This window comes from Oncorhynchus tshawytscha, linkage group LG10 (assembly GCF_018296145.1).
Source record: "Oncorhynchus tshawytscha isolate Ot180627B linkage group LG10, Otsh_v2.0, whole genome shotgun sequence".
NCBI classification, from domain to species: Eukaryota; Metazoa; Chordata; class Actinopteri; order Salmoniformes; family Salmonidae; genus Oncorhynchus; species Oncorhynchus tshawytscha.
Window position 1 is genome coordinate 52,199,679 of NC_056438.1, and position 26,506 is coordinate 52,226,184.

General features: G+C 39.9%; 1 protein-coding gene across 5 annotated transcripts in view; it reads left to right on the plus strand.

Annotated features, from left to right (window-relative positions):
• Positions 1–5,993: 5,993 nt before the first annotated feature.
• LOC112246191 (cyclin-Y) overlaps positions 5,994–26,506 on the plus strand; it is a 45,946-nt gene continuing 25,433 nt past the window's right edge. For 2 of the 5 annotated variants that reach the window (XM_024414482.2, XM_024414483.2), the window contains exon 1: positions 6,071–6,631. In XM_024414482.2, the coding sequence (XP_024270250.1) occupies positions 6,478–6,631 (154 nt within the window). In that variant the 5' untranslated portion in view covers positions 6,071–6,477. Of the gene's footprint in view, positions 6,043–6,070; positions 6,632–26,506 lie in introns of those variants that run through there. The other 3 variants (XM_042328712.1, XM_042328714.1, XM_024414484.2) reach the window with 2 other exon arrangements.

A 26,506-nucleotide genomic window follows, 5' to 3' on the forward strand; every position in this document is an offset into this window, starting at 1 on the left:
TTATTTGGACTGAGAGTCATGCTGAGACAAATTCATTATGATAGCCCAGGCATCAGATTGTGATCTATAATCAGCAGGACTCCATATAAGAGAACGATTTACTACCCTTGACGTCCCAAGGAATATCAGTCACTTATAGAATTATTTCAATGTCTCTACCGTATATGATCTAAATGACAATACCGGTGTAGTGCTTTCATAGAGCAGCAATCCTGTTTATTAATAACTGGTTTCTGCTCTACAAACTGCCCTCAAGTTTCATTTGTTATTTTTAATCCTTGAATTTCTCATTTCTCTTATTAAAGTATTTTGCATTTCTCTGAAAGAGTGCAGTACACCATTCTCTCTCTGTTTCAGGACACTGCAAAGTGGATGGGTTGGTACTGTAAACAGAGGACTTGGAATGAAACCTTTGAAACAATGGTGTTTTCCCTTACTGTTGTGTTTATGTAAAGCCAATCTGTGAACATCTCCTACGTGTTCGCTTCTCTCAGAGTATGTCCAACGCATAGATGAGGGTTTCACGTTATATGGCAAATTATTTTACTGCTACTGTACATTTAGGAGTTTGCCTAAAATGCTTATTAGTACATGAAGATTGCACCCGTCAGATAGGACCTATCAAAACATAGAAGTTGAACAACTGGAGGTGGGTGTATATTTAAGATTTTATTAGCAGCATTGCAACATCTCCTGAAGTTCATCCTGTTTGGTTGAAGTGGAAATTTCCACCTCAGGACAAGGTGCCATCGCGCAATCGGTAATGAAGTAATACACTGGTCTAATCCTGAAGCCTCTCCCTTCGTGAATAGTTCAACACTGACATCTTGTGGACAGAGGGTATTACTACATTTGGAAAACTAAACATATATAAAGTACTTTTTACATCCGCAGATGTCACAAAGTGCTTACACAGATACCAAGCCAAAAACAGCAAGCAATGCAGATGTAGAAGCACGGTGGCTTGGTAAAACTCACTAGAAAGGCAGGAACCTATGAAGAAACCCAGAGAGGTGCCATGGGCTCCCAGGTGGCGCAGCGGTCTAAGGCACTGCATCTCAGTGCTAGAGGCTTCACTACAGACCCTGGTTTGATTCCAGGCTGTATCACAACCGGCCGTGATTTGGAGTCCCATAAGACGTCCCAGCGTCGTCCGGGTTTTGGTTTAGCTGGGGTAGGACCGTCATTGTGAATAAGAATTTGTTCTTAACTGATTTGCCTTATTAAATAAAACAGCAGAGTCAAATAATAATAATCACAGTGGTTGTAGAGGGTGCAATGGGTTAGCACCTCTGGAGTAAATGTCAGTTGGCTCTTCATAGCCGAGCATGCAGAGGATGAGACAGCAGGTGTGGTAGAGGAGGGGAGAGAGAGAGTCCTCATGGGTGTTGGCTTCGAGTTTAGTCTCCATACTCCTGCTACTGCTGTCGTATTCTAAAGTATATCTGATGTAAAGCCAAATCTGATCTGTCACTTAACCCCAGGAATCTGTAAACCTTTTGTGAGAATTTGACATGTCTTAGACATGTCTTTGTTTGGAATGGCGTGAACATGTCTGTCCTGTCCGTACGTCTGTCTGGCATTAACAGATAAGGTCCTATCATAGGCCTCCAGCCTGGCAGCAGGCCTCTTACAGTAGGCTAGTGGTTCATTTCCACTAAGGATTTACCCCAGCGTTTACCCAAAAGGCTAAGGATTTTCTGTTTCCATCTACCCGTGTCTCACTGTGCCATGGCTCCGGCAGACCTGCTCTGACTTGCCAAGGCGCTGGGTACTTTTACGCTAGCCTTTACATAACAATGGCTAACTGTGAACTTTAACACCTCACAAAGCAACAGTCTTGAATGATACAAAGGTTGTTGATTTTGCTCGCCACAAGTCTTTAGCGTACATTAACATGAAACACTGGTGACACCCTGGTGTGGGGGTAAGTCTAGATGGAAAAGCACCATAGGTGTGTGTTTTGTGGCTTACAGTATGACAGATCCCATTCGTCACAGTCTCTTGCTCTCTCCCAGAGCCCATTGCACAGTCAAAGCCATGTCTAGCCATGTCACATTGATCTTGATAACTGCGCCTGTCTGAACTCATTACACCACTGTGCACACACACTCTCGCTGTCTTGCGCTGAGCTAATTTGTAACCACTAACTTGATCTGGAACCTTTTCAAGTTACAACTGTGTTGCCTCTGTCATTGTGACAGCAGGAGCACCCATTTTATGTGCCATCATATTTGCCATCATATTTGCCATAGTAGAGCCCCATTTACATTTTTTTTGTTATAACTGATAAAAACAAAGATTGTTTATTATATTGACAAGATGGTCAAGTGAACATTGTAACAATGAAAATACATGCTCTCAAAGATGGAATGCAGGCAGGAGGAGGCGAGATCAGGTGGGACCATTGTAGTCAATGAGAGGGCAGATATGTGTGTGAATAACAGGCCATAGTGATCGATATAGGACTCATCTTTGAATCTTATGTAATCCGTTATGTTAACAGCAAAAATCAGAAAGGATGTTTACGATAAATATTTGACAGTTCTCTGTTTTCTTAATGACATTCAAATCAGCATTGAAAAAAGACGTCAATTTAAGTTTGTTCCGCCTGAGCGAGTCTGACCACAAGTCAGAGACCACTATGATGACAGACCAAATGTGTTTGATGGATCGCGTTTAAAGAGCAGATTTAGGCTTTTGTAGGCTACAGTCCAACATATATCATTCAATGGTGTGACTACTGTCGGCATTCAAAGATTATCCAACTGGAATAAACGCCTGGAGGTAAGGACGACAGCAGTGGTGTATGGTGTAGTCTACGGCGATACGGATAGCACTTATTATTGATATCTACATAGCACATGGATGTGAATCGCACTGCTGCTCTCACATTTCGTTTTTTTGCGCCTTACAGCTTGTGGTTGTTGTGGATGGCTGTGCACAAATCTAAATGTGTTTTTGAACCCAATAATGGTTGAATTCAAGACGTTTAAGCTGCCTATCAATCATTGTTTTTGAAACCAGTGGACAGCCAGTGAAAAATGCACCCTTGCAACAGCTGCATAGTGCGGATTCAAGGCTATGGAAGTGGGACTTTTATTGCTCTAATTCATAAAAATAAAAAAAACCTAATAGGCCTAATGGACACATGCTCAAACTTGCACAATTTTGATAGACTTAAATCAAATTAAATAAAACTACCGATTGCCCCTTTTAATCTGTAGTTTATACATTCATTTCTGGATTTATATATAATATATTGATTCTTGAAGAATATAACTTATGAATACCTCATGAGGTTAGTTCAACTGTCGCACTCCACGAGAACCCACAATATAAGCTTGTTTTACTCCAATGTTTGTAAACATTGTAAATGTAAACAAACACTGTATAGCCTCATATCATGGTTAAAACAATATGTTTTATGTCATGGATGGTCAGTGCTTGCATCCTTAGCTCTGCCGATTAATCTGAGAGTGGAAACATTTCTCCAGGCCCATCCCTCAGCTTTTTTTTTTTTTTTTTTTTTTACCAAAACAGAGGCGGGGCAACCGTTTTGTTATTGTTTCATCTGTAGATTTGCCCTTTAAACAGATGCATATTATCAAGATATCAAAGTGTCACCAACAAAAATGGAAACAGTAGGCCTATAGAAAATACAGCATATGGCATTTATTTTTCAGTAGTGCTCAAAGCATGCCCTTCCTTGAGCACAGCATTTATTTTTCAGTAGTGCTCAAAGCATGCCCTTCCTTGACCGCAGCATTTATTTTTCAGTAGTGCTCAAAGCATGCCCTTCCTTGAGCACAGCATTTATTTTTCAGTAGTGCTCAAAGCATGCCCTTCCTTGACCGCAGCATTTATTTTTCAGTAGTGCTCAAAGCATGCCCTTCCTTGAGCACAGCATTTATTTTTCAGTAGTGCTCAAAGCATGCCCTTCCTTGACCACAGCATTTATTTTTCAGTAGTGCTCAAAGCATGCCCTTCCTTGAGCACAGCATTTATTTTTCAGTCGTGCTCAAAGCATGCCCTTCCTTGAACACAGCATTTATTTTTTAACTCGAATTATTGAGCCCAATCAGTCCTCCATGACAACAAAATCATGTTCAGGTAAAACACCACCTCCACTCAGCTGATCCTCAACGCTGGGGCCCCACAAGGGTGTGTGCTCAGCCCCCTCCTGTACTCCCTGTTCACCCATGACTGCGTGGCCAAGCACGCCTCCAAATCAAATCCAATCAAATGTATTTGTCACATACACATGTTTAACAGATGTTAATGCGAGTGTAACGAAATGCTTGTGGCATTTCTTCAAGTTCCTCAGCGTACACACCACTGACAAACTGAAATGGTCCACCCACACAGACAGAGTGATGAAGAAGGCGCAATAGCGCCTCTTCAACCTCAGGAGGCTGAAGAAATTTGGCTTGGCAGTATCACCGCCTGGTACGGCAACTGCTCTGCCTGCAACCGCAGGGCTCTCCAGATGGTGGTGCCGTCTGCCCAACGCATCACCGGGGGCAAACTACCTGCCCTCCACGACACCTACAGCCCCCGATGTCACAGGAAGGCCAAAAAGATAATCAAGGACAACAACCACCCGAGCCACTGCCTGTTCACCCCGCTATCATCTTGAAGGCGAGGTCAGTACAGGTGTATCAAAGCTGTGACTGAGAGACTGAAAAACAGCTTCTATCTCAAGGCCAACAGACTGTTAAATAGCCATCACTGGCACATAGAGGCTGTTGCCTATATACATAGACTTGAAATCACTGGACACTTTAATAAATGGAACACTATTCATTTTAATAATGTTTACATAGCTTGCATTACTCATCTCATGTATATACTGTATTCTATACTATTTTATCTTAGTCTATGCCGCTCTGACATTTCTCGTCCATTTATTTATATATTCTTAATTCATCATTCCTTTACTTAGATTTGTGTGTATTGGGTATGTGTTGTTAAATTGTTAGATATTACTTGTTAGATTTTACTGCACTGTCGGAGTTAGAAGCACAAGCATTTCGTTACACCCCCAATAACATCTGCTAAACGTGTATATGACCAATAACATTTGATTTGGCTAATCTATACTTCCATATGTACAAGTCCTATTCTTGAAGATTAAGGGGTATTACATTTATTGGAATGACTGGAATTCTGATAAACTTTGGTTTTTAATGTAAAGATATCATTTAATCATCTTATTATAAGTAGTAGAAAGCGATGGGTTAGAAGAAGCCTTCATAACCAACCCATAAAGTAAAAGTGAACATCCATATATGGCCAGCTATGTAAACTTTAACATGGATTACTCCTGCAGTTGATGTCATTCAATTGGTAACATTCATTTTTGTCTTCTTCTAATGCCTTTTAAGGGGACAGTAATCTAAAAGTAACTGAATGTAATCAGATTGTTACTGAGTTTGGGTAATCAAAAAGTGACATTACTGATTACAATTTTGGACATGTAACTAGCAACTGTAATGGATTACATTTAGAAAGTAAGTAACTTACCCAACCCTGCTCCCAACTCATAGGAAACCATACCCAGTTGACTACTTGGTGGAAGCCCTCAATGGCAATATCAATGCTACAACAAGTTTTAGCCATGATGAGTCCTTTTTCTCTATAAAATCCAGCACAACTCCAATATTTTCAAAGTTGTCGAAATGTCACGTGCGTCCACTTATATCAGTGCATTCGTGAAAACCTAACCATTATGAAAATTAGATTAGATCAAATAAACCTCAAGTAGCAAATTAGCAATTCAAATGTTTTGTTTACCAAATGCTACACTCCCTCATTGACCTCGATACAACAATTCTTATTCATTGACCTCGATTCAAAAACGCTTATTTTCGTGGACAGATTTTGAGAATAGTAAAACCACTCGCTGCACTTCTTCCCCTCTGTTAAAACGACGACGTCTCGGACGTCAAGGGGCGTATTCATTACGGAAACCGTTTACCGTTTTTACAACTAAACGGAAGCACACAGAGAAAAACTAAAGTTTCTATCGGACAGATTCAGGTAGCTAACTCCCCATTTAATTTCGTTTGCTTCCGTTTAAGAAACGTTTTGCAACAGAATTGGTGTAATGAATACGGCCCTGGCAAGCTGTTTATTATGCCGATTCTGTTGCAAACCGTTTTGCAACTGTTTGGACTAATGATTACACCCCTAGCACGTCTGATAACAGTCAATAGCGTGGTTAATGCGTGAGCTTGGCAGACTGTGGAAACTAAGAGGAAGGCTGGCTGCAACGGTTTACAGTGTAAAATCTGTCATTTTTCTCTGTTGAGTCTAGTCATTATCTCGTTGACTGTGCGAGTATTTATCAATGACAGTGCATTTACGTGCTGGTCGCAGTGGCGGTTTCACCCTTGGTGCTCTGATCCTCCTCACCTCTTCAGTATCAATTTGAACCGACTAATATCATTCTTCGAAGAGAGCAATATTGGAAAGATGGGAAGCACGAGCTCTTGCTGTGTGTCTTCGAGCCCGAAGCTCCGGAGAAATGCCCATTCGAGGCTGGAGTCGCACAACCCGGAGCCGGAGTTGAGTAGGGAGGATACGGGCTGCAACCTGCAGCATATCAGCGACCGAGAGAATGTCGACGGTGAAGTATTTTAGGCAGCCCATATCTTAATAATAGCCTAATGTATAATAATATTAGCCTAAAGTTAACTGTGCCTGTGTGCTGGTGGTGAGTGTTTTGATAAATAACACGACTTAACCATTTTGAAGTTCACACTGAATTGTATTGCATTGGTTTGCCAAGTAGCCTATAGCGGTAACATTTATTGGCAACATTGCTTAATTTGCTTTTAACTATTATAGGCCGACATTGGATTTATTTGAAGTATTCTTTATTTCCTTTGAGACTCTATCCAAATGCCATGCAGAAATCATTATTAAGCATATTCCACTTAGCTAGGGTTCCTGTCCTCCCTCCCTGGCAGTGGATCTGTGTTATTGACTTATAATGCTTCTAATATGACTGTTTATCTGAATGTGTGCTGTTATTACTGTACATGGGGTTAGGCAACATGGCAAGCCAGTCTGCCTCTCAGTCCCATGTGACATGTTGAAATATGGGAATGTGTCCCAAATAGCACCCTATTCCCAATACAGTTCACTGCTTTAACCAGAGCCTTATTGGTCCTGGTCAAAAGTAGTGCAATATATAAGGAATAGGGTGCCATTTGGGACGCCACCATGGTGCAACAGAGCAGACCGCATCCTCTTCATAAAGAAAGACGCCTTTGTGCTTCTCTTTGTTTTCAATTTCAGCATGAAAGACCAATGGTGACATGGTATAGCACTCTGCCACACATGCTAACATGCATTACAATTGATCCATTCAAAGTGTCTACTAAATGGGTATAGCCTATTCAAGCTGAATGTCTCATGTAGATATGCAACTCTCTGATATTGAGTGGTCTGCTTTGCAACATGCATGTCTGAATATCCATGATTGGCAAAGTCTGTACATTTTACATCAACCACTTTTGGTGTTTTCCCCCATTTTTCTCATCAGTATTTCTTGTGGATATGTCCGTTGACTGAAAAGGGGTCTGGTACTGCTTTTGGTTGCCCGGTACTGTATATATTTAGGTGACATTATTCCACAATATTTTAAAGCCAATATTCTATGAGTTGCTGGTTCTAAAGCAGTAGAACATTTCAGGTGCTGGTACCGGTGTGTACCAGCCTAATTCAAACACTGGGTATGTCCAAGCCACTAGAACCTACAGTGGTGGATAGAGGCTGTGACTGTCTGTACAATACAGGCTCAGTGTCTCATTCTACCTTGGCTCTCCTGTTCAAGTTACTTCTGAGTGCTGGAATGGGACAACATAATCAGGTAGTGTGGGTTCAATATGCCCAGCATGTTTTTCTCAGGCAGCCTTGCATGTCTCTGGAAACATTACCAATAACTAGAGGTCGACCGATTTTATGATTTTTTTTCAACACCGATATCGATTATTGGAGGACTAAAAAAGTGCAGATTATTTTTTATATATATTTGTAATAATGACAATTACAACAATACTGAATGAACACTTATTTTAACTTAATATAATACATCAATAAAGTCAATTTAGTCTCAAATAAATAATTAAATGTTCAATTTGGTTTAAATAATGCAAAAACAAAGTGTTGGAGAAGAAGGTAAAAGTGCAATATGTGCCATGTAAAAAAGCTAACGTTTAAGTTCCTTGCTCAGAACATATGAAAGCTGGTGGTTCCTTTTAACATGAGTTTTCAATATTCCCAGGTAAGAAGTTTTAGGTTGTAAGTTATTATAGGACTATTTCTCTCTATAACATTTGTATTTCATATACCTTTGACTATTGGATGTCCAATAGGTACTTTAGTATTGCCAGCCTAATCTCAGGAGTTGATAGGCTTGATGTCATAAACAGCGCAATGCTTGAAGCACAGCAAAGAGCTGCTGGCAAACGCAGTAAAGTGCTGTTTGAATGAATGATTACGAGCCTGCTGCTGCCTACCACCGCTCAGTCAGACTGCTCTATCAAATCATATAATTAAGTGTATTATAATAGCGCACAGAAATAAGAGCCTTAGGTCATTAATATGGTCAAATCCGGAAATTATCATTTCAAAAACAAAACGTTCATTCATTCAGTGAAATACAGAACCGTTCCGTATTTTATCATGGGTGGCATCCCTAAGTCTAAATATTGCTGTTATATTGCACAACCATCAATGTTATGTCATAATTCTGTACAGTTCTGGCAAATGAATTACGGTCTTTGTTAGGAAGAAATGGTCTTCACACAGTTCGCAATGAGCCAGGCGGCCAAAACTGCTGCATATACCCTGACTCTGCTTGCACAGAACGCAAGGGAAGTGACACAATTTCCCTAGTTAAAATAAATTCATGTTAGCAGGCAATATTAACTAAATATGCAGGTTTTAAAAAATATACTTGTGTATTGATTTTAAGAAAGGCATTGATGTTTATGGTTATGTACACATTGGTGCAATGACAGTGCTTTTTTTCGCGAATGCGAAATTAACAGGCTCCACATCAATTATATGCAACGCAGGACAAGCTAGATAACTACACATGGTTGATGATATTACTAGTTTAACTAGTGATTATGTGAAGATTTGATTGTTTTTTAAATAAAATACGTTTAATGCTAGCTAGCGCCTTACCTTGGCTCCTTGCTGCACTCGCATAACAGGTAGTAAGCCTGCCACGCAGTCTCCTCGTGGAGTGCAATGTAATCGGCCATAATCTGTCCAAAAATACAGATTACCGATTGTTATGAAAACTTGAAATCGGCCCTAATTAATTGGCTAATCCGATTAATTGGTTGACCTCTACCAATAACCCCTCTGCATTTGACATTTAGCTGGAAGACTGGCGCATATCTCTCCTACAAGTACAGTACCAGTCAAGGTTTGGACACACCTACTCATTCAAGGGTTTTTCTTTATTTTTTACTGTTTTCTAAATTATAGAACAATAGGGAAGTCATCAACTATGAAATAACACATATGGAATCATGTAAGCATAAAAATATATATTGGAGATTCTTCAAAGTAGACACCCTTTTTCTTGACAGCTTTGCACCCTCTTGGCATTCTCTCTACCAGCTTCACCTGGAATGTTTTCCCAACAGTCTTGAAGCAGTTCCCCCATTTGCGGAGTACTTGTTGACTGCTTTTCTTTCACTCTGCAGTCCAACTCATCCCAAACCATCTCTTTTGGGTTGTGGTTTGGTGATTGTGGAGGCCAGGTCATCTGACACAGCACTCCATCACTCTCCTTCTAGGTCAAAAAACTCTTACACAGCCTGGAGGTATGTTGGGTCATTGTCCTGTTGAAAAACAAATGATAGTCCCACCAGGTGGGTTGGTGTATTGCTGCAGAATGCTGTGGTAGCCATGCTGCTTAACTCTGCCTTGAATTCTAAATGCATTACCGACAGTGTCACCAGCGAAGCACCATTACACCACCACCTCCATGCTTCATGGTGGAAACCACACGCGCAGAGATCATATGTTCACCTACTCTGCATCTCACAAAGACACAGCGGTTGGAACCAAAAATCTCAAATTTGGACACATCAGACCAAAGGACAGATTTCCACCGGTCTAATGTCCATTGCTTGTGTTTCTTGGCCCAAGCAACTCTCTTCTTATTGGTGTCCTTTTAGTAGTGATTTCTTTGTAGCAATTCTACATGAAGGCCTGATTCACTGTCTCTTCTGAACAGTTGATGTTGAGATATCTTACTCTGACGTGTTTATTTGGGCTGCAATTTCTGAGGCTGGTAACTCTATTGAGCTTATCCTCTGCAGCAGGGTCTGGGTCTTCCTTTCCTGTTGCGGTCCTCAGGAGAGCCAATTTCATCATAGCGCTTGATGGGTTTTTGCGACTGCACTTGAAGAAACTATCAAAGTTCTGGAGATTGTCTGCATTGACTGACCTTCATGTCTTAAAGTAATGATCGACTGTCATTTCTCTTTGCTTAATTAAGCTGTTCTTGCCATAATATGGACTTGGTCTTTTACCAAATAGGGCAATCTTCTGTATACCACCCCTATCGTGTCACAGCACAACTGATTGGCTTAAACACATTAAGATGGAAAGAAATTCCACAAATTAACTTTTTAGCAAGGCACACCTGTTTATTGAAATGCATTCCAGGTAACTACCTCATGAAGCTGGTTGAGAGAATGCCAAGAGTGTACAAAGCTGTCATCAAGGCAAAGGGTGGATACCTTGACGAATTTCAAATATATTTTGATTTGTTCAACACTTTTTTGCTTACATGATTCCATACATGTTATTTCGTAGTTTGGACCTCTTCACTATTTTACAATGTAGAAAATGGTAAAAAATAAAGAAAAACCCTTGAATGAGTAGGTATGTTCAAACTTTTGACTGGTACTGTATGTATAGGGAGGGAGGTTAAAGAAGAGTGAGAGTACTGGGGACTGCTCATAGTGTGATTGGAAAGGAGCGTGTAGGTAGATGAGTTGGGTGTTGTTCAAATGCCAGCCGTAAGGCCCTGGTCAAAAGTAGTGCACTATGAACGGAATATGGATCCATTTGGGACAGAGGATGTGAGGTCAGACCGTATGAAGATGGGCTGCTGAATGTTACACTTCTTAGCAGGCTGTCTGTCGCTGTGCTACCACAGCAGCAGGCCTGAAGAGGTAGATGGGTAATGACAAATCACTGCTGAGAGAGAGAAACTGATGCATCTATGTTGACTCTTATGAGAAATATAAGTCCATCACCATTACGATACTCTTGTCAAAATAGTTCTGAATCACATAAACAAACTACAACTTTAGAACCATCTATATAAGCAGTATAAATTGTTTAGAAGGCTTCACTAAGCATTGAAAGTTGCAGTTTATTTAAAGTGGGATCTAGTTCTGTTTGAGAAGCCTCGAGTCTGACCCAGCCAGCCTGAGTTATGTTATTTCACAATCCATTTAGGGCTTTGTGGCCCTGTCCTAACGTTATTCTCCATCTTGGTTCTTAAGCAGAGATCATCATGGCATAACATCAAGTCTCATGCTTTCCCTGTATGAACTGATGTCATTGGGAAAGGGAGATACCTAGTCAGTTGTACAACTGAATGCATTCATCTGAAATGTCTTCCACATTTTAACCCGGCCGCTATGAATCAGAGAGGTGCGGGGGGGCTGCCTTAATCAACATCCACGTCTTCGGCGCTCGGGGAACAGTGGGTTAACTGCCTTGCTCAGGGGCAGAATGACAGATTTTTACCTTGTCAGCATGGGGATTAGATCCAGCGACTTGACGGTTGCTGACCCAACGCACCTACCCAGCCAGGCTACCTGCCGCCCCTTGGCTGATACAGTCGACTTCAGGTTGGACATGCAAGGCAGGCTGCTTTTGAAGAAATTTAGAGCAAGGCTTACTTTGGGCAGAGATGGCTCCTAGGTGCCTCTGCCTCTAACAGGTTTGAGACCCAAATGGCAACTTATTCCCTTTACAGTAGTGATACGGTGGGGGGGACCGATAGTTGCATATCGGGATATTAGTTCTGACTTTTTCCACATGTTTTACAGCCTACATTAAAATAGTTTTTTTTGTCACTGGCCTACACACAATACTCCATAATGTCAAAGTGGAATTTTGTTTATTTTTATACTAATGGTGACTTTAAATCTGTTAGAGTTTAATGACTTTGATAAGAGAACTGAGGATGGATCGACTACATTGTAGTTACTCCACAATACTAACCTAATTTGACAGTGTGAAAATGAAGCCTGTAAAAAATAAATTCCAGAACACACATCCTGTTTGCAACAAGGCACTGAAATAATACTGCAAAAAATGTGGCAAAGCAATTCACCTTCTGTCCTGAACACCGTGTTAAGTTTGGGACAAATTTTTAAGCGTAGTGGTGGCTGCATCATGTTATGGGTATGCTTGTAATCTTTAAGGACTGTGGAGTTTTTCAGGATTAAAAAAGAAACTGAATGGAGCTAAGCATAGAAAAAATCCTAGAGGAACACCTGCTTTCCAACCGACACTGGGAGATTAATTCACCTTTCAGCAGAACAATAACCTAAAACACAAGGCCAAATCTACACTGGAGTTGCTTACCAAGATGACAGTGAATGTTCCGGAGTGGCCTAGTTAGTTTTTAGTTAAATCTGCTTGAATCTCTATGGCAAGACTTAAATGTTTGTCTAGCAATGATCAACAACCAATTTGCCAGAGCTTGAAGAAATCTGAAAAGAATAATGGGCAAATATTGTCCATTCCAGGTGTGCAAAGCTGTTAATCACTCACAGCAGTGATTATAACATGTTTTGATTCAGGGTGTATTTCATTTTCAATAAATTCCTAAACATGTTTTGACTTTGTCATTATGTGCTATTGTGTGTAATTTGGGTATTTTATTAGGATCCCCATTTAGCTTTTGGGAAAGCATCAGCTACTCTTCATGTGGTCCACACAACATGAAACATGACATATTAAAGAACATTAATAGATGAGGACTGGACAAAAATATAAACGCAACATGTAAAGTGTTGGTTTCATGAGCTGAAATAAAAGATCCCAGAAATGTTCCAAACGCACACAGCTTATTTCTCTAAAATATTGTGCACACGTGTTTACATCTGCTATTAGTGAACATTTCTCCTTTTGTCAAGATAATCCATCCACCTGACAGGTGAGACGTATCAAGAAGCAGATTTAAACAGCATGATCATTTAATGGGTGAACCTTGTGCTGGGGACTACAAAAGGCCACTCTAAAATGTGCAGTTTTGTCACAACACAATGCCACACATGTGTCATGTTTTGAGGGAGTGTGCAATTGGCATGCTGACTGCAGGGAAGTCCACCAGAGCTGTTGCTGGAAAATTGAATCTTAATTTCTCTACCATAAGCCACCTCCAATGTCAGTTTAGATAATTTGGCAGTACTTCCAAACGGCCTCAACCGCAGACCACGTGTAACCACGCCAGCCCAGGACCTCCATTTTGTTTTTTTTACTGTTGGATCATCTGAGACCAGCCACCTGGACAGCTGATGAAACTGGGATTGCACAACCAAAGAATTTCTGCACAAACTGTCAGAAACCATCTCAGAGAAGCTTATCTGTGTGCTCATTGTCCTTACCAGGGTCTTGACGTGACTTCAGTTCGGTGTCATAATCTACTTCAGTGGGCAAATGCACACCTTCGATGGCACTGGGACGCTGGAGAAGTTTGCCCTTCACGGTTGAATCCCGGTTTCAGCTGCACCGGGCAGATTGCAGACATCATGCATGACATCGTGTGGGCAGGTGGTTTTCTGAACAGAGTGCCCCATGGTTGGGTTATGGGCATATATAAGCTACACACAATGAACACAATTGCTATTTATTGGTGTCCATTTTGAATGCACAGAGATACTGTGACGAGATCCTGAGGCCCATTGTCGTGACTTTCATCCACCGCAATCACTTCATGTTTCAGCATAATGCACGAGGCAAATGGTGGTCATTCCAGATACTGACTGGTCTTCTGATCCACTCCCCTACTTTTTTTTTAAAGGTATCTGTGACTAACCGATGCATATCTGCATACCCAGTCATGTGAAATCCATAGACTAGTGCCAAATGAATTTTATTTCAATTGACTTATTTCCTTTTAAGGACTCAGTAAAATCTTTGACATTTGCGTTTTACATTTTTTTTGTTCAGTGTACATCAATTTAAAAACGGCACCGATGGGTGAGACATGTTTAATCCATTTTGAATTCAGGCTGTAACACGACTGTGGAATTAGTCAAGGGGTATGAATACTTTTTGAAGGCACTGTATATCGTATTGTTTTGACTATCACAATATTATTTGGCTGTACCTGCACCAAAACTCCAGTATTTTTCCTTCACAGCTTGTTCTCCTTTTTAAAGCTGCAATATGTAACTTTTTGGGCGACCAAACAAATTCACGTGATATATCTAACATTTCTAAGAAGCTGTAGATATGTTCTCTGTGCACTATTTCTATGCATCTCATTAAGTTGGTGCCTATTTTACTTTCGGTTTTGTACACCAGCTGAAAATGCAATGTCATTGGTTATCTATATGGTACAATGATTCACGACACCATACATTTCTTGTTTTGTCACAACCAGAAATTAGTCAAGCCTTTAGAAAACAACAGGAAATGGTGGAGTGATTTCTGCGTATCGCATATTTGAATAGGGAGCCAATTTTGTTTTCAGCTTTTTACTGATAAATCTTGTTCCTCTGCAGCAGACATGGTGAGCAATATATTTGGAACATCAAATCGCAATACATATGACATCGTGATAATCGCAGTACATGTCTCCTCATTACCTGAGTAAAGAAGAATACCAAGTGTTGAATACCAAAGAGTCTGTCCTATATTCCAGGAAACATTCTTGACTAAATTAAATATCTTTCTGTAGTTAAAATTGAGAGGGCGGGAGAGGTCTCACACAAAGCTTACTGTGTTCCTGAATCTTACCTTAGTTCATTCTGCAGACTAGGGTGCAAGGCAGCATCCACTGATGCTCTTATTTCAGTTTATGGATGCAGGGAGTCTATCCTCTCTGAGACTCACTGACCAAACATGCTGGGTGCTCATTACTTGGATGTAAATTAGGTTGAGTAATATCATCTTGAATGGGGAAAATAACTTCTGTAGCCTTTTGTGGGCGATCTATAGCTCAAGTCCTCCCCTTTTTGTATTTGTGACTGCAGTGGCTAGATCCCATTCATGGCACTAATTATTTGGGGCAGAAGGAACACTGCATTGATTATATGGTCAGAAACTGTCGCTCTAAAGAAGAGGTTATGAATCTGCACGAGTTCATTGCCATATTGTTCTCCCCCATGTGAGTAGCATGTTCATTGTACATGTAGTAATCAACTGGAAGTAAGATGCAGCATTAATTAGAAATAACGTTCTCCTCAACTGTCTGTTCTCCTGTTGGTGCACCGATTTCTTTTTTTTTTTTTTGTCTTCAGAAATAATTCATACCCATTTGACTTATTCCACATTTTGTTGTGTTACAGCCTGAATTAAACAAATTACACTGAACAAAAATAAACACAAAATACAATAATTTTACTGAGTTACAGTTCATATAAGGAAATCAGTCAATTGAAATTAATGAATTAGGCCCTAATCTATGGATTTTACATGACTTTGAATACATATACCTTAAAAAAAATGTTTTTAAAGTAGCGCCATGGATCAGAGAACCAATCCAGAAATTGCTGGATATTGGCGGGAACTGAAACACGCTTTTGTACACGATGATCCAGTGCATCCCAAAACATGTTCAATTGGTGAGTATGCAGGCCATAGAAGAACTGAGACATTTTTAGCTTCCAGGAATTGTGTACAGATCCTTGCGACGTGGGGCCTCTACATTACCATTCTGAAACATGAGGTGATGGCGGCGGATTAATGGCAGGATAATGGGCCTCAGGATCTCGTCCCGGTATCTCTTTGCATTCAAATTGCAATCGATAAATTGCAATTGTGTTCATTGTCTGCAGCTTATGCCTGCCCATAACATAACCACTCTGCCACCATGGGGCACTCTGTTCACAACTTTGACATCAGCAAACCACTCAACGCCATACACGCTATCTGCCCAGTTTATTTTTTATTTATTTAACCTTTATTTAACCAGGAAGGGCTCATTGAGATTAAAATCTCTTTTTCAAGAGCGCCCTGGCCATGATGGGCAGCACCAAGTCATTACAAAAAAATTACAGACAGACAACATGAAACTACAAGTAATCTAGTACAAACCATTGAATTCACAAGAGTATAAAACAGCAAATTAAAAACATTAACAGGTCAGGGAATCAGCCTCAAAATCCTTCATCAGTGATTTCAAAACACCAATCGGGACAAATTCTTCCAGTTTAAAAGTATTTTGTAAGGTGTTCCAAGACGATTGCGCGGAGTACATAAAAGCCCTTTTACCAAATTTAGGTCGGACATTTGGAACAGTTAGCAGGATAAAGTCCAGCGAACAAAGAGAGTACCCACCACATTTCTGAACAATAAAAATGCACAAATAAAAAGGTAGTAAACCCAAAATGGCTTTGTAAATAAAAGCATACCAGTGACTGAGCCTACCAGTGACTAGAGAAGGCCAGCCAACCCTGGTATACAAAGTGCAGCGGTGCATAAGGGTTTTGCAGTTTAAAATAAATCTCAAAGTGCCATGGTAAAGAGTGTCAATTGATCTCAAACACTGAGTGGAAGCATTCATATATAAAATTTCCCCATAGCCTAGTAAAGGCATAAATGTAGCTGATTACTATCCTCCTTCTGGCTTCAAAAGAAAACCGGCCTTATTCCTAAAATAAAATCTCAATTTCAGCTTAAATTGTTTTGTAAGTTGTTGAATATGCAATTTAAAAGTGAGGCTGTCATCAATTAAAATTCCAAGATATTTGAGGTTACAACTTCAATCTCCTTGCCCTTACATGTAGTAATGGGTGAAAGGTTCAAGATGTCTATTTCTTGCATTAGAAAACACCATTAGTTTAGTTTTGTCAGTATTGAGGATAAGCTTCAATTGAGTATGTTGAACAGTATAAAAAGCAGTTTGCATGTTCTGGAAAGCTTTTGTAAGAGATGAGGCACAACAGTAAATAACAGTATCATCAGCATAAAAATGAAGTTGTGCATTTTCAACATTTTTTTCTCAATCATTTATATAAAAAAAGTGAATAAGAGAGGACCAAGTACAGAGCCTTGGGGCACACCATTCAAGACAGACAATTTAACAGACATAAGCCCTTCAAATTGAGTGCACTGAGTTCTATCAGACAGATAGTTAGCAAACCATGCGACTGCATGCTCTGAAAGACCTACCCTCGACAATCTCTGCCTTAGTATAGCATGATCAACTGTATCAAAAGCCTTAGAGATCAATAAAAAGTGAGACACAGTGCTGTTTTTTGTCAATGGCTTCAGTGATATAATTTAAAACCTTCATGGCTGCTGTAATTGTGCTATGCTTCTTCCTGAAGCCCGATTGGTACATTGATAAAATAGAGTTCGTTTTGATTTACTATTTTAGCTGTTCACTTACAAGAGTTTCAAGTATTTTTGCCAGGGAGTTAGCTCTACCCCTTTTAAAAGTGGTAGGACATGCTGATTTCCAGATCTTTGGAATTTCATTACATTCCAGGGTTAGATTGAACAGAGATGTAAGTGGTTCAGCTATGAAATCAGCTGCCAGATTTAAAAAGCAGGGATCCAAAAGATCAGGACCTGCAGGCTTTCTCTGATCTAAGGATTGCAGGGCTTTATGTACCACCTGCACTGAGAATGGCAAAAAGCTCAAAGTTTGACCAGCTCTCACTGGTTCATCCACACAGGGTTGTACAGAGACAGGACACTGGTTCATCCACACAGGGTTGTACAGAGACCGAGGACACAATCAAACAGCCTACCAGATGATACAAAGTGCTCATTGAAACAATTCAGCATTTCAGTTTTGTCATATACAGCAACAGAGTCCTTCAAAACACATGACTGTAATTCATTAACATTACTGTTACCAGACATAGACTTAATAGCCTTCCAAAACTTTCTAGGGTCATTCAGGTTATCAGTGGTAACAGACATAAAATATTCAGACTTGGCCTTCCTGAGAAGAAAAGAACACTTGTTTCGTAACTACCTAAAAATAAGCCAATCAGCATCAGAACATGATTTCCTTGCTTTAGCCCAGGCTAGATTACGGTCATGAATAATACAAGACAGCTCAGAAGAAAACGATGGATTATCCCGCCCTTTAACCCTGAACCTGTGGAATGGGGCATGTTTGTTTACTATTTGGCAAAAACCATCATGAAATAATTTCCAGGCAGTTTCCACATCAGGGATAAGCTCAATCTTGCTCCAGTCAAAATAAAACAAATCATGAAAGAAAAACACTTCAAATTTCTCTTACGAATAAAACATGGGTTTGTCTTTGGAACCTTAGTATTTCTAACAGCAACAACAGCACAATGGTCACTTAAATCATTACAAAAAACACCAACCGCAGAATATTTATGTGGAACATTTTGCCAATATCAAATCAATCAGGGTAGATTTATCTGGGCATTTAAGATTTGGGCGAGTGGGTGAGTTAATCAACTGGGTAAGATTCATAGAATTACAAAACATTTGTAAATCATCAGACACCGGATTTAACCAACACCAGTTGAGATCACCAATCAAGATCATTTTGCTGTAAAGAAGTTTAGACATAAGGTGCGTCAAAGAAGAAAATGCATCACCGAGAGCAGAGGGGGGTCTATAACAGCCAATCACAGTTACAGACCCCCCTCTGCTCTCTATAACTGTGATTGGCTGTTACAGACCCCCCTCTGCTCTCTATAACAGCCAATCACAGTTATAGAGAGGCCCTTTGAAACCTCAATATTCAAAGCAAGAAATTCCAACTGTTTACAAATAGTTTCAGACTTTGCTGGATGTGGAGGTCCTGGACTGGCGTGGTTACATGTGGTCTGCGGTTGTGAGGCTGGTTGGACGTACTGCCAAATTATCTTATACGATGTTGGAGGTGGCTTATGGTAGACATTAAATTGTCTGGCAACAGCTCTGGTGGACATTCCTGCAGTCAGCATTCCAATTGCACACCCTCAACTTGAGACATCTTTGGCATTGTGTTGTAACAAAGCGGCACATTTTGATGTCCTTTTTTTTGTTCCTCGCACAAGGTGCACCTGTGTAATTGTGATGTTTATTCAGCTTCTGTCAGGTGGATGGAATACCTTGGCAAAGGAGAAATGCTAGCTAACTGGGTAGTAAACTAATTTGTGCACAATATTTGAGAGAAGCTTTTTGTATGTATGGAACATTTCCGGAATCTTTCAGCTCATGAAACATGAGACCAACACTTTTTATATGTTGCGTTTTATATTTTTTGTTCAGTGTAAACAGACACAATACCCCACGTGTGTTTAGAAATTGTTGCAAATTTCTTAAATGAAATATCTAATTTACATAAGTATTCACATGTTAGAATCACCTTTGTCAGTGATTACAGCTGTTACTCTTTCTGGGTAAGTCTCTAAGAGCTTTGCATACCAGGATTGTAAAACATTTGCGCAATATTTTTAATATTCTTCAAGCACTGTCAAAATAGTTGTTGATGATTGCGATACAGCCATTTTCAAGTCATGCCATAGATTTTCAAGCAGATTTATGTAAAAAAATGAATGTTTCTGAGTGGCCTAGTTACAATGTCATCTTGGTAAGCAACTCCAGTGGATATTTGGCCTTGTGTTTTAAGTGATTGTGCTGCTGAAAGGGGAATTTTTCTCCCAGTGTCTGTTGGAAAGCAGGCTGAACCAGGTTTTCCTCTAGGGTTTCTGCGCTTAAACTGAATAGAGCTATCTGTATAGAAGGAAAAACTCTCTAGTCCTTTGCCGAAGACAAGCATACCAATAACACGATGCCGTCACCACCATGCTTGAAAATATGAAGAGTGGTACTCGGTGATGTGTTGTTGGATTTGCCCCAAACATAACACTTTGTATTCAGGTCAAAGTTAATTTCTTTGCACATTTTTTGCTAATTTACTTTAGTCCCTTGTTGCAAACAGTATGCATGTTTTGGAATATTTTTATTCTCTACAGGCTTCCTAATTTTCACTCTGCCATTTTAAGTTAGTATTGTGGAGTAAGTACAGTGTTAGAAGAAAACAACTGAAGATGACCTAACACAACCATTAAACTATTTTATTTTTTTATGTCGCCGTTGACCTCAGTGAATTTTCTGAGCAGTTTCCTTCGTCACCGGCAACTGAGTTAGGTAGGACACCTTGTATCATTGTAGTCTGGGTGTATTGATGAACCATCCGAAATGTAATTAATAACTTCACCATGCTCATAGCAATATTCAATTACCCATCTACCAATAGGTGCCCTTTGTAAGGCATTGGAAAACCTCCCTGGTCTTTGGTTGAATCTGTTTTGAAATTCAGTGCTCGACTGAAGGACCTTTACAGGTAATTAATTACATGTGGGGTACAGCAATGAGGTAGTCATTCACAAATCCTGTTAAACACTGCTATTGCGCACAGTGACTCCATGCAATTTATTATGAGACTTGTTAAGCAAATGTTTACTCCTGAACTTATTTAGGCTTGCCATTACTAAGGGGTTGAATACTTATTGATTCAAGACATTTAAGCTTTTAATTTTGTGTGTGTAGGCCAGTGACTCAATTTAATCCATTTTAAGTCTGGGCTGTAACACAACAAATGTGGACAAAGTCAAGGGGTGTGAGTACTTTTCTGAAGGCACTGTACATGTACATCACTGCCCAAATGATCAAATACAGTTTAATTATCAGATATAAGATGGTGCTTACTGCTCATGTCTTGAGGCAAATGTCTTGTGATGTGTCTACCTTGTCTCAGACCACATCACAAGCTATGTGTGTGTCAGGCCTATTGAGAAGTTTAAATTTAGACTGATGTGAAGCTGTTAAGGTAGTCTGAAAACCCCCTGTTCCTTCAACTGTATGACACTCTGTTCTTTTCCACCACTTTGAACTCCATTTCTCCACTCCTTTTCTGTCTGCATACACTGGTCTCGTCTGTAATTATGCAAATGAGAGAGTTTGAAATAAGCTCAGACGCTGTCATATTTCCTTTTAATACTCTAAGTTGTACTTAAATGCGAGTTGGACTTAAATGGGCACGTTTATCCCTTATGGTGCTCCTTCACCTCAACTCTAATATTACCCTCCCGTCCTCACCCCTACAACCGTCGCTTCAGTCTTCAGTTCCATTCACTACACACAATGACCCCCCCCGCCCCCTTTCATCAGCTGCTCCTCAGCTGCTCAAAGCATCCTGGCATAATAAACAGAATTATAAACAGCATGTACAAATAGATCCTCTGGCTGGTTAGATTGTCCCCATCATCTTTTTCATTCTCCATGAGCCACACCAGTAGGATGCATAATAATAACCAATAAACACAGGTCTTTGAAGGTCACATGTCCTCCTGTGGTTTTGGGAAAATATGTGAAAGCTCAAACAAAATTGTGGTTTTGATGAGGGGGGGGAAAAACCTTTTTTGTAAAACCTTTTTTACAAACCAATCATCTCTCATTGATATACCTGGAATTAGTTAGTCCTTACTAGAGGTCGACCGATTAATTGGCATGGCCGATTTTTAATTAGGGCCGATGTTAACTTGAAAAATCAACCTTTTTGGATGCCAACTATGGCCGATTACATTGCATTCCACAAGGAAACTAAGTGGCAGGCTTGACCACCTGTTACGTGAGTGCAGCAAGGAGCCATGGTAAGTTGCTAACTAGCATTAAACTTATCTTATAAAAACACTCAATCTTCACAATCACTCATTAACTACACAACTAGCTTGACCTGCGTTGCATATAATCAATGCTGTGCCTGTTAATTTATCATCGAATCACAACCTACTTCGCCAAAAGGGTGATTTAACAAAAGCACAATCGTTGCACGAATGTACCTAACCATAAACATCAATGCCTTTTCTTAAAATCAATACACAAGTATATTTTTTTAAACCTGCATATTTAGTTACAAGAAATTAATGTTAGCAGGCAATATTAACTAGGGAAATTGTCACTCCTCTTGCGTTCAGTGCAAGCAGAGTCAGGGTATATGCAACAGTTTGGGCCGTATATGCAACAGTTTGTGTTTTTATTATAATTAAGTCTATGATTTGATGGAGCAGTCTGACTGAGCGGTGGTAGGCAGCAGCAGGCTTGTAAGCATTCATTCAAACTTTACTGCGTCAAGCCTATCAACTCCCGAGATTAGGCTGGCAGTGCTAAAGTGCCTATAAGAACATCCAATAGTCAAAGGTATATGAAATACAAATGGTATAGAGAGAAATAGTCGACGCGTCATAATTCCTATAACTACAACCTAAAACGTCTTAACTGGGAATATTGAACCACCAGCATTCATATGTTCTGAGCAAGGAACTTAAGTTAGCTTTTTTTTTTACATGGCACATACTGCACTTTTACTTTCTTCTCCATCACTGTGTTTTTGCATTATTTAAACCAAATTGAACATGTTTCATTATTTATTTGAGACCAAAATAGATTTTATTTATGTTTTAAGTTAAAATAAGTGTTCATTCAGTATTGTTATGTTAATACCCTGAGTTGTACTTAAATGCGAGTTGGATTTAAATGGGCATGTATTTTATCGGTATTGGCTTTTTTTGGTCCTCCAATAATTGGTATCGGTGTTGAAAAATCATAATCGGTCAACCTCTACTCCTTACCCATTGAGGAGATCTGTCTAAAAATAATAAATGACGAAATTTTGTGGAATGGAGAACAGTTAAATTCCCACTGTTATGGTCTCTCCCTTTACTGCTAATGAATAATTTCAAGCAGATTAAGCCTTTGCAGGCATACTAGAGGTGTGTGATTGAGTAATTGACTGTGTTATTTACTCCCGTCTTTGAGCATCTCATCACTTTAATAACCCCTTTTTAGAAGCATCAGTCTCATTGGTCTTAAATGTGCTCGGAGGAAATCATTTACTGATTTTCACTGCTCATTGATTTGTAGTCAAGTGTCAATTGCTATTATACAAATCTGAGTTGACATACCTGTGTGATGTTGGGTAAGATTCTTGGAATCTTTATTCAGAGAAATGGTCTTCTCAGGGCAACTCTGAAGCAATCCGTTACATACCGTGCATTCGGGAATGTGTTCAGACTCCTTGACTTTTTCCACATTTTGTTATGTTACAGCCTTATTCTAAAATGTATTAAATAGTTTGTTTCCCTCATCAATCTACACACAATACCCCATAATGACAAAGCAACAACAAACAAAAAAACATCACATTTATATAAGTATTCAGACCCTTTACGCCAGTACTTTGTTAAAGCACCTATTGGCAGTCTTTTTGGGCATGGCGCTACAAACTTGGCACACCTGTATTTGAGTTTCTTACATTTTTCTCTGCAGATACTCTCAGCCTCTGTCAGGTTGGACGGGGAGCATTGCTGCACAGCTATTTTCAGGTCTCTCCAGAGATGTTCAAGTCCGGGCTCTGGCTGGGCCACTCAAGGACATTCAAAGACTTGTCCCGAAGACACTCCTGCGTTGTCTTGGCTGTGTGCTTCAGGTTGTTGTCCTGTTGGAATATGAACCTTCTCCCCAGTCTGATAACCTGCTTCAGAGCGCTCAGGACTTCATCAAGGATCTCGCTGTACTTTTCTCTGTTCGTCTTTCCCTCGATCCTGACTACTCTCCCAGTCCCTGCCGCTGAAAAACTTCTCTACAATATTGGTGGAGTGCTGCAGAGATGGTTGTCCTTCTGGAAGGTTCTCCCATCTCCACAGAGGAACTCTGGAGCTCTTTCAGAGTGATCCCCGGGTTCTTGGTCACCTTCCTGACCAAGGCCCTTCTCCCCCGATTGCTCGGTTTGGCTGGTTGGCTAGCTCTAGAAAGAGTCTTGGTGGTTCCAAACTTCTTCCATTTAAGACTGGAGGCCATTGTGTTCTTGGGAACCTTCAATGCTTTTTTTCGTACCCTTGCCAAGATCTGTGCCTCGCCACAATCCTGTCTTGGAGCTTTCCGGACAATTCCTTCGACCTCATGGCTTGGTTTTTGCTCTGACATGTGCTGTCTACTGTGGGACCGTTTTATATAGATGTGTGTGTGTGCCTTTCCAAATCATGTCTAATCAATTTAATTGACCACAGGTGGACTCCAAGTTGTAGAAACATCTCAAGGATGATCAATGGAAACAAGATGCACCTGAGCTCAATTTCAAGTCTCATAGCAAAGGGTCAAAATACCTATGTAAGGAAGGTATTTACATCTTTATTTTTAATACATTTGCAAAATTAAGAATAACCTGTTTCCACTTTGGATTTATGGGGTATTGTGTGTAGATTCTTGATTATTTATTTATCCACTTTAGAATACGGCTGTAACGGAACAAATTGTGGTAAAAGTCAAAGGGTCTGAATACTTTCCGAACTCACTGTATCTGTTCACATACACCCATAGTATTATACTGAGGTAATGTACAAAAGCACCGCCAGATTACACATTAAGTAGTCTTGAGTCCCAGCATTTCCCTGATTTATCCTTTTCATTTAGGGGATTTCATTGATACTGTACCTCTTCAAGAAGAGCCCACATTGATCTGAGAGACATTGATTATGCCTCCCTTCTGCAGGGGAATTTGCTCCAGGTCACCTGGGTTGAACTAGGTGTTTGTCCCAAATGGCACATTATTCCCTAATATAGCACACTACTTTTGGCCAGGGCCAAAGTAGTGCACTATATAGAGAATAGGGTGCTATTCTCAGGTCATTTTATTTAACTTTTTCTTTATTCAGGGGAACCCATTGAGACCAGTGTCTCATTTACAATGGTACCCTGAGGACAACAATGCAACACATTTTAATGTTCAATAAAAATAAAATAAACTACAAATTACAGAATCATCACTAAAGCTTCAAACACCACAAATACAATTATTCACATTTAATCCAAACAGTTGCAATTCTCATTTAAATTCATTCAACATTAAAGTCCTAAACTGCCCTAAAGGCAGTTAGCCATCTCTGTGAATGGGTTTGGCATCTCATATTTTAACAGTGACGTGAGGTAGATCAGAAGCTTGTGTAGTAGAAAGGGTGTACAGTAACAAAGGGTTAATGAAGTGATCTACGGGACTTTAAAGAGGACAAGCCAACCTTTTGATACAGGATGCTGTGTTGTATTAAAACGGTCACCTGCGATAAAGTGAAGGGTGCTATGGTACACTTCATCAAAAGGTTTAAGAATAGTGGCTGCCGCATTCTGAGAAATTGTGTCACCAGAGTCAAGAACTGGCAGTAAAGTTGACTGTACAATCTGCATCCTGCTGTTTAGGGAGAGGCATGATCTATTTCTATAAAATAAGCCTACTTTAAATATCAGCTTAACTAGCTCATCTGTATGTTGTTTTTTTAAATACTGTCCAATCCAAAAGTCCAGATATTTATAGGTGGAAACCTGCTGGATGAAAGAACCATCCAATGCAGAAATGTGTAAGCCAGCTGAAATAATATTTTTTTGAGAATTAGAAAACTGTATACATTGACTTTTTCCAGCATTAAGTACCAATTTGAAATCAACAAGGACTTTCTGCAAGGTGACAAAATAGCCTGGTCAGCTATAGGGGCAATGGCGTACATACTGTACACTGTAAGTGTCATCTTTATTTGACTGCTACAGCTGTTTGCAGATAGAACAATATTATTTATGTAAAGAGGACAGGCCCCAAAATTGACCCCTGTGGGACACCTTTAGAAAGATCACGGTAACTTGACTTGACGCTATCAGAAAGCACACATTGTGTCCAGTCGGACAGATACTGTAGTTCCGAAACCACTTGCAAGATGCCTGGTCGAGTCCCATTTCAGACAAACTTAGGGGATGGTCGACAGTATCCGAAGCCTTGGATAGGTCTGTAAATTTGGCAGCACAGTGTTTCCTGTGATTGAAGCAATTTAATATATAATTTAAGACTAGCGTAGCTGCTGAAATGATGCTATGTCCAGTTCATAAACCAGACGGGTATAATTTGAAGTTAAAGTTCTTAGCTGAGAGTTTGCCAGTGATTTTATCATATTTTTGCAAGAGGTTGATGTACAGCCAAGATTTGATCACTTTCCAGAATTTAGCTGGATTTCCACCACTCAGATGCACAATTCAAAAGTTATGTTGACTTTGCAAAATTAAACTTGTGACATTTTACATGAATCATTCCAAGGCCACAGCTGCAGGATTTCAGATCAGATGGAGTCTAACACAAACATGCCATGATCAGTAGGTAACCCTGTATATGCTATAGCCATGTGGTTTGCTTGAGATGGAATAGATACAAGATGGCTAAGAACTGTGCCATTTGGTCTATGCTTCGGAAGCCAGGCCA